The 13,069-nt window shown below is 40.4% G+C and overlaps 1 protein-coding gene across 1 annotated transcript; it reads left to right on the top strand.

Annotated features, from left to right (window-relative positions):
- The first annotated feature begins 7,166 nt into the window (after positions 1–7,166).
- On the top strand, positions 7,167–8,384 carry LOC141641318 (uncharacterized). The gene is made up of 2 exons (XM_074449988.1): positions 7,167–7,368; positions 7,465–8,384. Exons 1-2 carry the CDS (start codon positions 7,167–7,169, stop codon positions 8,382–8,384), a joined length of 1,122 nt encoding a protein of 373 aa, XP_074306089.1.
- Positions 8,385–13,069: the final 4,685 nt, after the last annotated feature.

The raw sequence follows: 13,069 nt of genomic DNA, 5'->3' as shown, positions 1-13,069 counted from the left end.
GTCATATCACAATGTTCTTGACGACGTATGCTCCAACAATGATTTCGATACAACTAGAGAACTTCATTTTGGGATAGGTTCGGATGGTAACCTTAACTTCATCACTTCTTCTAAACCACCCACTACTACTAGACCTCGTGTGAGTCCGTCTCAGGAAGACTACCTCATACGATCTATAGGGTCTTTGTCTCTGGAAGATAAAGACGCCAAAGCTAGTGGGAGCTCTAGCAATCAAGTTCTTGCGTCAAAGGGAAAGAGGTTCAAGAAGAATGGAAAGAAAGTCAAAAACTTCAAGCAAGTTAATGATGAGTGCCATTATTGCTATGGCATGGGACATTGGCTTAGGAATTGCCCTATGTATTTGCGAAATATAAGGGAAGGACTCATTACTCCAAAAGGTACAATTCCTAAAGAAATTTATGTTATTGATATAAATTATACTTCCACACGACATGGGTACTAGATACCGGTTGTGGTTCTCACCTTTGTAATCATTTACAGGGTTTAAGAGATGTGGAGAGGCTTAGCAAGGGAGATGTGGATCTACGCCTTGGAAATGGAGCTCGGGTAGCGGCCGAATCCAATGGAACTTATGTTCTAGCTTTGCCAAATGGATTTGAGTTGTATTTGCATAATTGTTTTTATGTACCTACACTCTCTAAAAACATTATTTCAATCGCCATGCTAGACGTGGACGGTTTTTGTTTTGTCATTAAGAACAATCGTTGTACTATTTCTAGGAACGACTTGGTTATAGGCCAAGCTTCCTCTATCAATGGCATTTACATTTTAGAGACCTCAAATCCGACTAATGATATTTATAACATTCAATCAAAGAAACTCAAAACAAGTGACCCAAGTGAAGCGTTCATTTGGCATTGTCGATTAGGTCACATAAACGAGAATCGCATCAAAAGATTAATTTCTACTAATGTGATTACACCATTTGATTATCAATCATTTGGTACATGCGAATATTGCCTACTTGGCAAAATGACTCGTAATCCTTTTAGTGGTAAAGGGACACGAGCTAGTGAGCTATTGGGACTCATACACACCAATGTATGTGGACCAATGACTATCACCGCTCGTGGTAATTATGACTACTTTATAACCTTCACCGATGACTTGAGTAGATATGGGTATATCTATTTAATGAAACACAAAAGTGAAGCGTTTGAGAAATTCAAGGAATTTCAAAACGAAGTAGAGAACCAATTGAACAAAAGGATTAAGGCACTACGATCCGATCGTGGTGGAAAATACCTTAGTCTTGAATTTGATTCACACTTGAAAGGTTGTGGTATTATATCACAACTTACTCCACCCGGAACACCACAACTCAATGGTGTTGCCGAAAGGAGGAATCGAACCTTACTTGATATGGTTCGATCCATGATGAGTCAAACCGAGTTACCGAACTCGTTTTGGGGATTTGCAATTCAAACTGCAATAAAATCTTTGAACGTAAGTCCAACAAAAGCAACTGAAAAGACTCCATATGAGATATGGAGAGAAAAGGTTCCAAATCTATCACATATGAAGATTTGGGGTTGTGATGCTTATGTCAAAATTAGAAATGATAACAAGTTGGCACCACGATCCGCAAAATGCATTTTTGTAGGTTATCCCATGGCCTCACGAGGCTATTACTTCTATAAGCCTCAAGAGAACAAAGTATTTGTGTCTCGCGATGCTGTCTTCTTAGAAAGTGATTTTATTTCTAGGAGACAGAGTGGGAGAAATTTTGAACTTGATGAAGTTCAAGAGCCACAAACCGATATAGAGGCGCAAGAAGAAGTTCCTTCGTCATCTAACGCGGTTGTTCCTCCTCCTCTTAGAAGAACAGGCCGAGTTATTCGCCATCCCGGTCGATATGTAGGACTTATCGAGGAAGATGGAACACTCGATGTGTTACTTATGGAAAGTGACGAGCCTGCCACCTACAAGGCCGCAATCTCTAGTCCAAATTCCTCCTTATGGCTTGAAGCCATGAAGTCCGAAATGGATTCTATGCATGAAAACCAAGTTTGGGACTTGGTAGATTTGCCTAAAGGGGCAAGACCCCTTCAATGCAAATGGATATTCAAAGTCAAGAATGGAATAGAAGGACATGATGATGTCTACAAAGCTAGGCTAGTGGCAAAGGGATTTACCCAAGTCCAAGGTCTACATTATGATGAGACCTTCGCCCCCGTAGCCATGCTAAGATCCATACGGATTTTGTTAGCGATCGCCGCATTTCATGATTATGAAATATGGCAAATGAATGTCAAAACCGCTTTTCTAAATGGGCATTTAGAAGAGGAGGTGTACATGATACAACCCGAAGGTTTTGTTGATTCTAAAAATCCTAACAAAGTGTGCAAGCTTAAGAGATCCATATATGGTCTTAAGCAAGCATCTAGAAGTTGGAATCATCGATTCAATCATGTTATAAACGAAAATGGTTTCACTCGAAATATTGAGGAACCATGTTTATACATGAAATTCAGTGGGAGCAATGTTGTGTTCCTAATCTTGTATGTCGATGACATACTACTCATTGGAAATGATATTCCAATGTTGTCTTCTGTTAAGAAGTGGTTAGGTAACCACTTCCAAATGAAGGATTTAGGAGAGGCACAACGCATATTAGGTATCCGGATCTATAGAGATAGATCCAAGAGGATATTGGCACTAAGTCAAGAGTCTTATGTTGATAAGATTCTTGACGATTCAAAGATGGACAAATCCAAAAGGGGTTTGGTACCTATGGTAACCGGAACGATATTGAGCAAGACTCAATGTCCCTCCGAACCCCATGAAGTTGAACGCATGAAGTTGATCCCTTACGCTTCCGCTGTTGGATCAATCATGTATGCCATGATATGCACACGTCCTTATGTCTCGTATGCCTTGAGCATGACGAGTAGATATCAAGGAAATCCAGGTGAGAGTCACTGGATTGTTGTCAAGAACATCCTTAAGTACTTGAGAAGAACTAAGGACTCTATCCTTGTGTTTGGAGGAGACACTGAGTTGCGTGTTAATGGATACACGGACTCAAGTTTTCAAACAGATAGAGATGACATGAAATCACAAGCTGGTTTTGTTTTCATGCTCAATGGTGGTGCCGTAAGTTGGAGAAGCTTCAAGGAAGTCAGAATCGCGGATTCGACAACGGAGGTCGAGTACATAGCAAAGATCGAAGTCGCCAAGGAAGCTATGTGGATCAAGCAATTCACGGAAGGTCTAAAAGTAGTACCTACCGCCAATGATCCCATCACTCTCTATTGTGATAATAGTGGGACGATCTTCCAAGCTAAGGAGCCAAAGTCTAGTAATAGATCTAGACATGTACTTAGAAAATATCATGTAATAAGAGATTTCATTGAAAGAAAGGAAATTGCGATTTGTAAGGTTGGGACGGATGACAACATAGCCGATCCGCTCACCAAGCCTTTATCGCAGGCTAAGCATGATGGACATGTTACGTCCATGGGACTTAAACGTGTATCAAGTTTTTGTTAGATTTTGAAATGAAATAAAAGTGTTGTTTTTGTTCATGTTCATAATCACATTTGTCTTTTATCTTTAATTTATACTTTGTTACATCCAAACGGGTTGTAGAGACAATTGAACCCCGTTAAAGTGAACACGGATTAACATAGTATTTGCCCATAGTCACTTGTATGAGGTGACATCTCGAAGTGACTAGAGTGTGAGGCGATTGATGGCAAGTTCAAGTGCCATAGAGTCATATGAGATGACTAGTCGATCACATAGGCAGACTGTTAGGAACATTTTGTCGGGCCTTATGACCGCTTATAGAGTTCTGGCAAATTTATATAGCCTGGTCGTGGTGAGAGCTACTATAGTATTCTAATGAGTCGATTCTTTTGACTAAAGACTATTCGCCTAAGATGGCACAGTTTCAGATTAACTTTGATTTGTGTTACTACGACCTTCGTAAATGGGGTCAAATGGGCATATTTTGGGTTATGATGGTTGTGGCTAGTCGAAGGGAATGAGTGCGATAAGAATTGTCCACCCCTTGTCAGGGTTATAACAATATCTCAGGGCCACTCGAGGAGTAATGAACTGGAAATGCGTGGCCACGCTCGGAAAGTATCTATGATAGATAAGTCCGGTCAATCGGTTATTCTCCCGGATCGAGGAAACCACTCTCGATATGATCACTTGCAAGTACGACACGAAAGACACCTTGCATTGAGTGGGAGATAGTAATAGGACAAGAGAATTGGTGACGCACACTTGTCGAGGACAAGTGGGAGATTGTTGGGAAATGTGTCCTCAACAATAGTGCGATCACATGATTTAAATATCATTATTAAATCTCATTTTAAAGAATACAATTGGGAAGTATTTATCCATCAATCGGTCAACATATATCGGTAATGATTGGTGACTAGAGTTTGACATTACTGTCGTGCGACGGTGGTGATCGATTGACCCCTAGGTCATACCTATAGGGCAACACTCTTAATTGATTATTTAATTAATCGTATAACGTTACGAGTTAATTAAATTACTTGAAAATTGACGGACGATTTTGGAAGTAAAATTTACGTATCATATTGAAATGTGATTAAATGAGATACGGTCTGAGTAATCGAATTGTTTCATTACTCGGATGAAATTATTGTTTAAGAAAACAATCGGAATTGAATGAATTTTTGTAAATACGATTTATAAAGTGGTAAAATATTTTGGCACAAGTAATTATGAAATTACTAAATCAATTTTTGTATGTGACGTATTTTTATTAATACGTTGATTTTTAATATGTTAAAAATACATAACAAATATATGTGACATATGACATGTAACATATAGACAATTGACAAAAATAATATGGAATCCATATTATGTAAAGTGCCGAAAAATTGGAGGAGAATTAGGCTAAAATTGTGTTTACATTTTTAGTGGTGAACATAATGATTAAAGGCAAGTGTAGCCATGCAACCCTATAATACATTGTGAAGACAAATGAGGGCATGCATTGGCTCTCCTCCCTCTCTCCTTGGGCCGGTTTTTGAGAGTGAAAAAACTAATTGTTTTTCCTCTTAATTTACCTACTATACAATAATGAAATATCATTATTCATTCATTCCATTCACAATCTAAAATAAGAATTTTAGAGAGATAAAAACTCCCATCTTCTTCCTCCACAAAACCGAAAATAATCAAGTGTTTACATTATTTTGGGTCAATTTTCTACTTGATTAATATTATACTAGTATTTGTAATATTAATTAAAATTAAGAGGAGCCTTGGGTATAAAGCTTAGGGAGAGATCTTATACTTAGATCTTGTTCATCCATAAGGAAAAGCTCAAGATCAAAAGAGAAAGGTGATCTCTTTTGTGCCCTTAAATCCGAAATTAACAATGTAAGGACATGATTTCTCTTCTATTATATTATTTGTTTGCATACATAAAATCCGTTTTAATTTTATGACAAATTAATTTAGACATATATGAGTATGTTAGTATGTATATGAATCTACATTTCCTTCAGTTAGGTGTACCATGTTTCGAGTCTTGGATGCGGATGGGTCACCGCTTGTCGAATCGGGTGTCGTCCATCCCGAGAGTCTGGCCAGGTTTAGACTAGGACCGTATTATGATCGTCGTCCTACCAGGAGGATTGGAGTCTAGGATTTAGTCTTGTGTGTGGTATCTTGGACATGCTTTAAAGGTAGCCTCTAAGTCGGATACTCCGTCTACACTTTGTGTTGGTCTTATACTTGTGAGTCGTGTCAATATGAGTTGGTTGACTTGGTTATTCTATTTCCTTGTTTACATATTTATTCTAATGCATTATGCCTATCTCATCATTATTATCAATTGTATCCCATTGTTTTTTGTTGTTCATATATGTTGCATGATCAATGTGTTTAATTAAGTGTTTGTTTACTTGCATTTCGACACATTGTGGCTGGGAGAACCTTGAGTTACTCTCCACTGACTGTGGCGTTCATGTTTACATGAATGACAAGTTGTGAAGATGCTTACATGGGGAAGACGTGTGGGCTAGCGAGAACTAAACTCTTGGACCTTAGTTGCTAGTTTAGGTACCTCTTATATGTTTATTCGTGGGATATCTTTTCCTCGTTTTCTAGACTTGGGTTGTAATAACCTAACCTTGTCTATTGTTGTATTTGTTTCATTTCATTTTTGGCACCCGCTTGTTAATCTTTAACTACTAACAAAAAGTTTTTAAAATCTCATAAATTTCCGCTTTAATTTATTAGTTATATTTTCCGCTTTATCGCGGAGTGTCACACCAAATCTCTTGTGTCAATCTTTATTTACGTCTTTAATTTCCATACTTAGCATTAACGTAAAGATAGAGTCAACATACAACGAATAAGACCGCATTGACCTTTCTTAACCTAATTCGGTCGAAAAATCCCAAAACAGTTTGGCGCCCACCGTGGGGCATTGTGGTCGTCATCGTTAGTTACTTAGATACATAATGGATAAACAAACATCATCAGCTAGGTCAGGGAGTAGTTAGCCACTGATACCACCAAATCATATCCTGAATCAAGCATCAGCGACTCAAACTCAGGCACCCGGACACGCATCAAGAGTTACACCTGTGGCAAAAGCCACCCTGCCTCCCAAGACTCCTGCTGTGGCAGCACATTCCAAATCAGACAAGGGATCTGGAAGCTCGAATCCCACCTCGCCGCCAAGTCCGACACGAACCTTACTTAGTGGCATGGAAAATCTGCAAAAGGTGATGGAGAGCATGCGCGAAGATCAAAGGAAAACAGAACTTGAAGTAAAAAGGAGGAACAGAGAGCTCTGGGCACAAATAGATATTTTGAGACAGTAGTCAAGCACATCAGCAAGCGTGGAGGGTGAAGATCAGGCTCCAATAGTGGATCTCACACAGGGGGCATCAAGCAGCAGGAGTCGACCCCAACAGATTCCAGCGGAGCTAGTAACAAGATTAGATCTAGCAGCAGTGTCGACGGGAGAAAGGATAGTCCCACAAGGACTAGGATATCTCACATCGGACAGCTGGTAGCCTGCCAGCCGCCCAGATGCGGTGCCAGGTAACATTCCAGTCGGTAACTTTGTCATAACTAACCAAACACCTGGTGCAGGATCCGCAGGCAGTCCACAAGTAAGCCGGCACCAGGAGACGCTCATGACATCAGCCCCATTAGGTAACACGCCGCATCATAACCCAGTGGAACTCAGGCCAGGAAGCAGCATCCAGGGTCAGCAGGCGGTAGACAGACGTAACCAGGACTCGGAAAGCTTAATCAACAAGCAGTATCTGGAGCTGAGAGAGATGTTGAGTAGGGTCCCAGGAATGCCACCTCCACTTGAGAAAGCAGCGCCTGACAGTTATGCTGACTCACCGTTCGTAGACGCAATATCAGTTGTCGCCATGCCGAAGGGATTCACAAATCCAAACATGACTCTCTTTGATGGCACAACAGATCCCTTTGATCACGTGAGCCAGTACAAGCAAAGGATGATGACGGTGACGGCTGTTGGGCATGTAAAAGAAGCCTGCATGTGTAAAGGGTTCGGGTCCACACTGTCAGGACCGGCACTCCGGTGGCTCGTGAGTCTACCTAACAGATCGATATCCACATTTGCTGACCTGGTAAATGCGTTTACTCAGCAATTTGCAAGTAGCCGGAAGCCGCAAAAGCACGCTGGCGACTTATACCGGATTGTTCAAGGCGCCAACGAGACCATTGGGGAATACAACACTAGGTTCAATAATGAGAAGGTGGTAGTATGGGAGTGTGATGTGTCAACATTAGTGGAAGCATTCAGAAGGGGGTTACACCATGAGTCAAACCTATACAAGCAACTGACTATGCACCCTTATCATAGCTTCGAAGCGGTACAAGAAAAGGCAGCAGCTGCAATCAGACTGGAAGAAGATATCCTAGCTAGAGCCATTATACCAAGTACGCCAAGCATATCCAGCACGTCGGCCATAGAGAAGTCAAGTAGAAAGCAGTCTACCGGAAAGAAGGAGGAAAGATATAGACCATATGGAAGGGGAGTCAACAGAATCGACAACAGAGAAGAGAATCAACAACTCCCCACACTGGCAGAATATGGATTCACAACTGACGTCGGAGGAATCCTAAAAGCACTCAAGGAGATGGGAGACGGGGTAAGGTGGCCAAGGCCACCAGTAGAGGGACAATCATGGCGAAAAGACAGTAAGAAGAAATGTGAGTTCCATCGTGACATTGAGCATAACACGGAAGACTGCTACACTCTACGCAGAGAGATTACGCGCCTGTACGAGCAGGGGGAACTGAGCCACCTATTACCACGTGGGGGCAAGCAGCATGATAAGGTGGGCTCCACAAAACCTGCAGCACCACCTACATGAACCAAGATAATAAACGTGATAACAGGCGGCTCAGACTTAAGCGGATTGATATATTCGGCAGCCAAGAGGCATGCTACTAAAACTAAAGGAGACAGACTGGAGACTTCCTGCAGAGTTTCCCACAGTGATCTGCCTACTGTCGCCTTCGACGAAGAGGATATACATGACAGCCAGGAGCACCATGATGCACTTATCATAACGTTGTCAATGGCCAATTGCACGGTTAGAAAGGTCCTGGTAGATACTGGTAGCTCGGTCAACCTAATCATGCTGAAAACCATAGAAAACATGGGATTCAGCGAGAAAGACTTGCAGAAGAAGACCATCCCGCTGGTGGGGTTCGGTGGAGAAACAGCTAACTCATTGGGAGAAATCATGATCCCAACCTATGCAGAAGGAATCAACAAACAGGTGAGATACTTGGTTATAGATGGACCATCTACCTACAATGTTATTCTTGGGAGACCATGGCTCCATCTAATGAAGGCAGTCCCCTCAACGTACCATCAATGTGTGAAGTTCCCCACACCTTGGGGAGTGGAAACAATACGAGGAGACCAAGAGGAAGCCAGAGGTTGCTAAAGAAGGCATTAAAGTGCACAGCCAACCCTCCAACATAGCAATCACAGAGGCAGCGCATCCAGGACGAATACATCAAGCCCCCAGCCGAGGAGCTAGATCAAATCAACCTGGATAAACTGCACCCAGAGAGAACTGTGCTAATAGAGGCAGGATGCACATGAGATCTCAGACAGCGCCTAATCAAGTTTTTACAAGCCAATATGGACTGCTTCGCGTGGTCCCATGACGACATGATAGAAATAAATCCATCTATCATAACACACAAACTCAGCGTAGACCTAGGATGCAAGCCCATCCAGCAGAGATGAAGAAAATTCGCAGCTGAAAGGAGTAAGGTGATCAACCAGGAAGTGGACAGCCTGCTAGCAACAAACAAGATAAGAGAGGTAAGATATCCAGAATGGCTATCAAACGTGGTAGTAGTACCCAAGAAGAATGGAAAATGGAGAGTATGTGTGGACTTCACTGATCTCAACAAAGCATGTCCAAAGGACCCCTTCCCACTGCCACACATTGATGCAATGGTGGATGCAACAGCTGGACATGAAATGTTGACATTCTTGGACGCCTGGAGTGGTTACAATCAAATCAAAATGGATCCAGCAGATCAGGAGAAAACAACATTCATGTCTGAGAGGAGAATATACTGTTACAACGTCATGCCCTTCGTCCTGAAAAATGCGGGGTCCACGTATCAGAGGCTGGTCAACCGGATGTTCAAAGAGCAAATAGGAAAAACTATGGAGGTATATATTGATGATATGGTGGTAAAGTCAAAGAAGGCCAATGATCACATGCAGCATCTGGCAGCAACATTCAGCACCCTCAGCGAATCTACCTAGTATAAAGCTAGGTTTTGTCTTTGGATTTCTATTGGTCCCTTATTTTTAGGAAGGGAAAAAGATTTAATTTTTTCAGCCACCCCACGTTTTCCTCTTAGATTTATTTTCTCTATCTCCTAATTTCACTATTTGAGTATTAATTCTCCATTTCTCCCCCTATTAATTATTATTATATGAAAACTATATATTATATGCCCAGCTATACCATTCTACATTTCTACTTAATTTTTGCCACTGTTGTTCATTCCTATACAAAAAAAATGCATTACAATTACATAAAAGACTATACAAAACAATAAAGTATGCATTTTCTAAAATATGAGGAATTAGGAATTCGGAATTCAATCTGAACATTAAAAAAATTACAAACTGAATAAAATATGGAAATACTAATATAAATATGAAAATCGTAATTAAAAATGAGATCTATATTTGCAATAAACTTATCACTTAAAATAATCGTAATTAAAAAAATAAAAAAATAAACATCACCATAGAAAGACTATATTTAACCACCTACCTAAACAAATATACGAGCAAAATAATTATTGTACACAACACAGCTAAATAACAATTGTTAATCATTTTTTATATATTTATTTAACTATTTAAAAATTAAAATAATCATAAATAATTATAGTACAAAACAACCGTACCCAACTTAAAAAGAAAAAAAAAATAGGAAGATCAAACTTAGACTTGCAATAATCAACTGCATGGTGATCGAAACACAAAATCGAAGAGAAAATCATGGTTTATACTCCATAATTATTGATTATTGAGGGTGATGAGTTATACAAGGGAGATGAGTGATGAGTAGTGAGGGTGATGAGTTAATGGGATGAAATTTTAGATTTGAGGGAGATGAGGGATGACTGATGAGAGGCTGGGGATAGGGGTTGTTTAATGTGGGTAGGGTTTAATTTATAAATAATCCGTAAATGATGTGTGTAGATTATTTATGGATTATATTGTTCAATTGTGTCCTTCTCAGTTGGGTTACTGACTCTATTTATATTTTGAGCCCATAATATGTTACCCAACTTAATAAGATTTATGGACCTAATGAATCGTTGGCTTAATTAGCGACTTTAAAAATCAATTCTATGTTGATCCATTTTTTTTAAGGATATGTTGATCCATTTTTACATTCAATTTAATTCTCTTTTTGTCATTCCTCTATTATATTTCTTTTAAATGAAACACCGCTTATCAATGACGAGAAAATCATTTATAAAGTGTGACAGCAATAAATATACATCTAATACAAGTATACAAGCTCTAACATAATTTATAAAGAAAATTTTGAATATTTGTAATTTTATTACATTATTTATATTATCTGCATAACTTAAATTAGATTATATTATATTGATTAGTATTTTAAATTATATTTTGTAAAAATTAGTCTTCCATATTATTTACACATTCCAACAAGTTATTACAAATCAAATCCCTTGCAATTATGCACATTAAAATGGGCTTGCAGGAACGAGTCTATTAAATTAGACCAGTTTATATAATTTCCATGAAAAGTTTATGTACTCCGTGTTTGTCATATAAATACGACCCGTGCATTTTTTGCACGGGTATAAAACTAGTACAAAATGAAACTGAACCCTTCCAAATGCAACTTTGGAGTCTCATCCGGAAAATTCTTGGGTTACATCATAACCCAAAGAGGAATAGAGGCTAGCATAGAGCAGATTAAGGCAGTATTGCAGTTAGAGTCGCCAGAGAAGCCAAAAGATGTGCAAAGGTTAGCAGGCAAGGTGGCAGCTTTGAGCAGGTTCATCTGGAGATCCTCAGGCAAATGCAGACTATTCTACGACATATTGAGAAAGAGCCAGAAATTCGAGTGGACCGCAGACCATGAGCAGGCAGTCAAGGATCTGAAGCACTACCTCAGCACCTCGCCGCATTTATCAAAGCCGGAACAGGGAGAACCACTGTTTCTTTATCTAGCTGTCACAGAGGTAGTAGTAAGCGCGGTCCTAGTCAGAGAGCAGGACAAGGAGTAAAAGCCAGTCTACTGTGTAAGCAAGTCTCTGCTACCGGCAGAGACCGGGTACACATCCCTTGAAAAATTGGTACTAGCACTTATAATTGCGTCTTACAAACTGCGCCCTTACTTTGAGTCCCACACCATACATGTTGTGACCAATTACCTACTAAAATCTATAATGAGAAAGCCTGAGCTGTCAGGCAGAATGTCAAAATGGTCCGTACACCTTAGTGGGTACGACATCAGGTATAATCCAAGAACGACGATAAAGTCACAGGCACTGGCAGATTTCATGTCAGATTTCAGACCAGCCATCCAAAACCTGGCAGACAAAGAAATCCTAACACTCAAAGGAGACAAAGAGGTAGAAGTCTGGCAAATGCACATTGATGGGGACTTCAAACAAAGAGGAGCAGGTGTAAGACTGATCTTGCGATCTCCACATGGAGATCTGATAGCACAAGCAGTGCGTTGTGAATTTAAGGCAATTAATAATGAAACAGAGTTGAAGCCTTTATACTAGGAATGCAGCTAGCTCTAGAGTTAGGAGTTAGAAACCTACGAGTATTCAGTGACTCCTTACTTATAGTTAACCATATGAATGACGAATATATAGCCAGCGATTCAAAGATGATAGCCTACCTAAGAGTGGCAAAGGAGCTCAAACAGAAATTCAGAGATTGCAAGCTCAAACAGGTTCCCAGAGACCAGAATGTGGAGGCTGATGCCTTAGCAACCTTGGGGGAAACCTTCACACAAACAGAGCTGGCTAACATCCTCATCGCACATGTATTGGAGCCGTCAATCCAAAAATTAGAAGAAGCAGATAAAGGAGAGTTGGAAGATCAGCAAGATGGGGTGGCAGTTCTATCAACCACAGATGGCCAGACAGCTGTCCAGCCAGACGACCAGTCAGCTGATCAGGTAGATGACTGGGACTGGCGAATGTCATACCTAGATTGGTTGAGACACGACAAGTTGCCAAATGACAAGAAGGAGGTAAGGGGTTTTAAAATGAAAGCCTCCAGATTCACACTAATTGACAATGTGCTTTTCAGAATGTCACTGGCAGGACCCTACTTACGGTGCCTGGATAAACAAGAAGCACAGACTGTATTGCATGCCCTCCACAGTGGCGAATGTGGAAACCATGCAGGGGACAAGAGTATGTCAAACAAAGCCCTCAGACAAGGCTACTTCTGGCCCACAATGAGGGCAGACTCGGCAGAATATGCCCGGAAATGCGACGCCTGCCA

The sequence above is a fragment of the Silene latifolia genome, chromosome 2 (genome assembly GCF_048544455.1).
Source record: "Silene latifolia isolate original U9 population chromosome 2, ASM4854445v1, whole genome shotgun sequence".
Lineage (NCBI taxonomy): Eukaryota > Viridiplantae > Streptophyta > Magnoliopsida > Caryophyllales > Caryophyllaceae > Silene > Silene latifolia.
Note: the sequence above shows the minus strand (reverse complement) of the source record. Positions and strands in the feature narration are given on the sequence as shown.

Coding starts and splice junctions, on each gene's coding strand:
- LOC141641318 (XM_074449988.1), top strand. CDS start 7,167: ATGACATCAGCCCCATTAGGTAACACGCCGCATCATAACCCAGTGGAA. Junction 7,369..7,464: donor TGAGAAAGCAGCGCCTGACA/GTTATGCTGACT, acceptor ATGGCACAACAG/ATCCCTTTGATCACGTGAGC.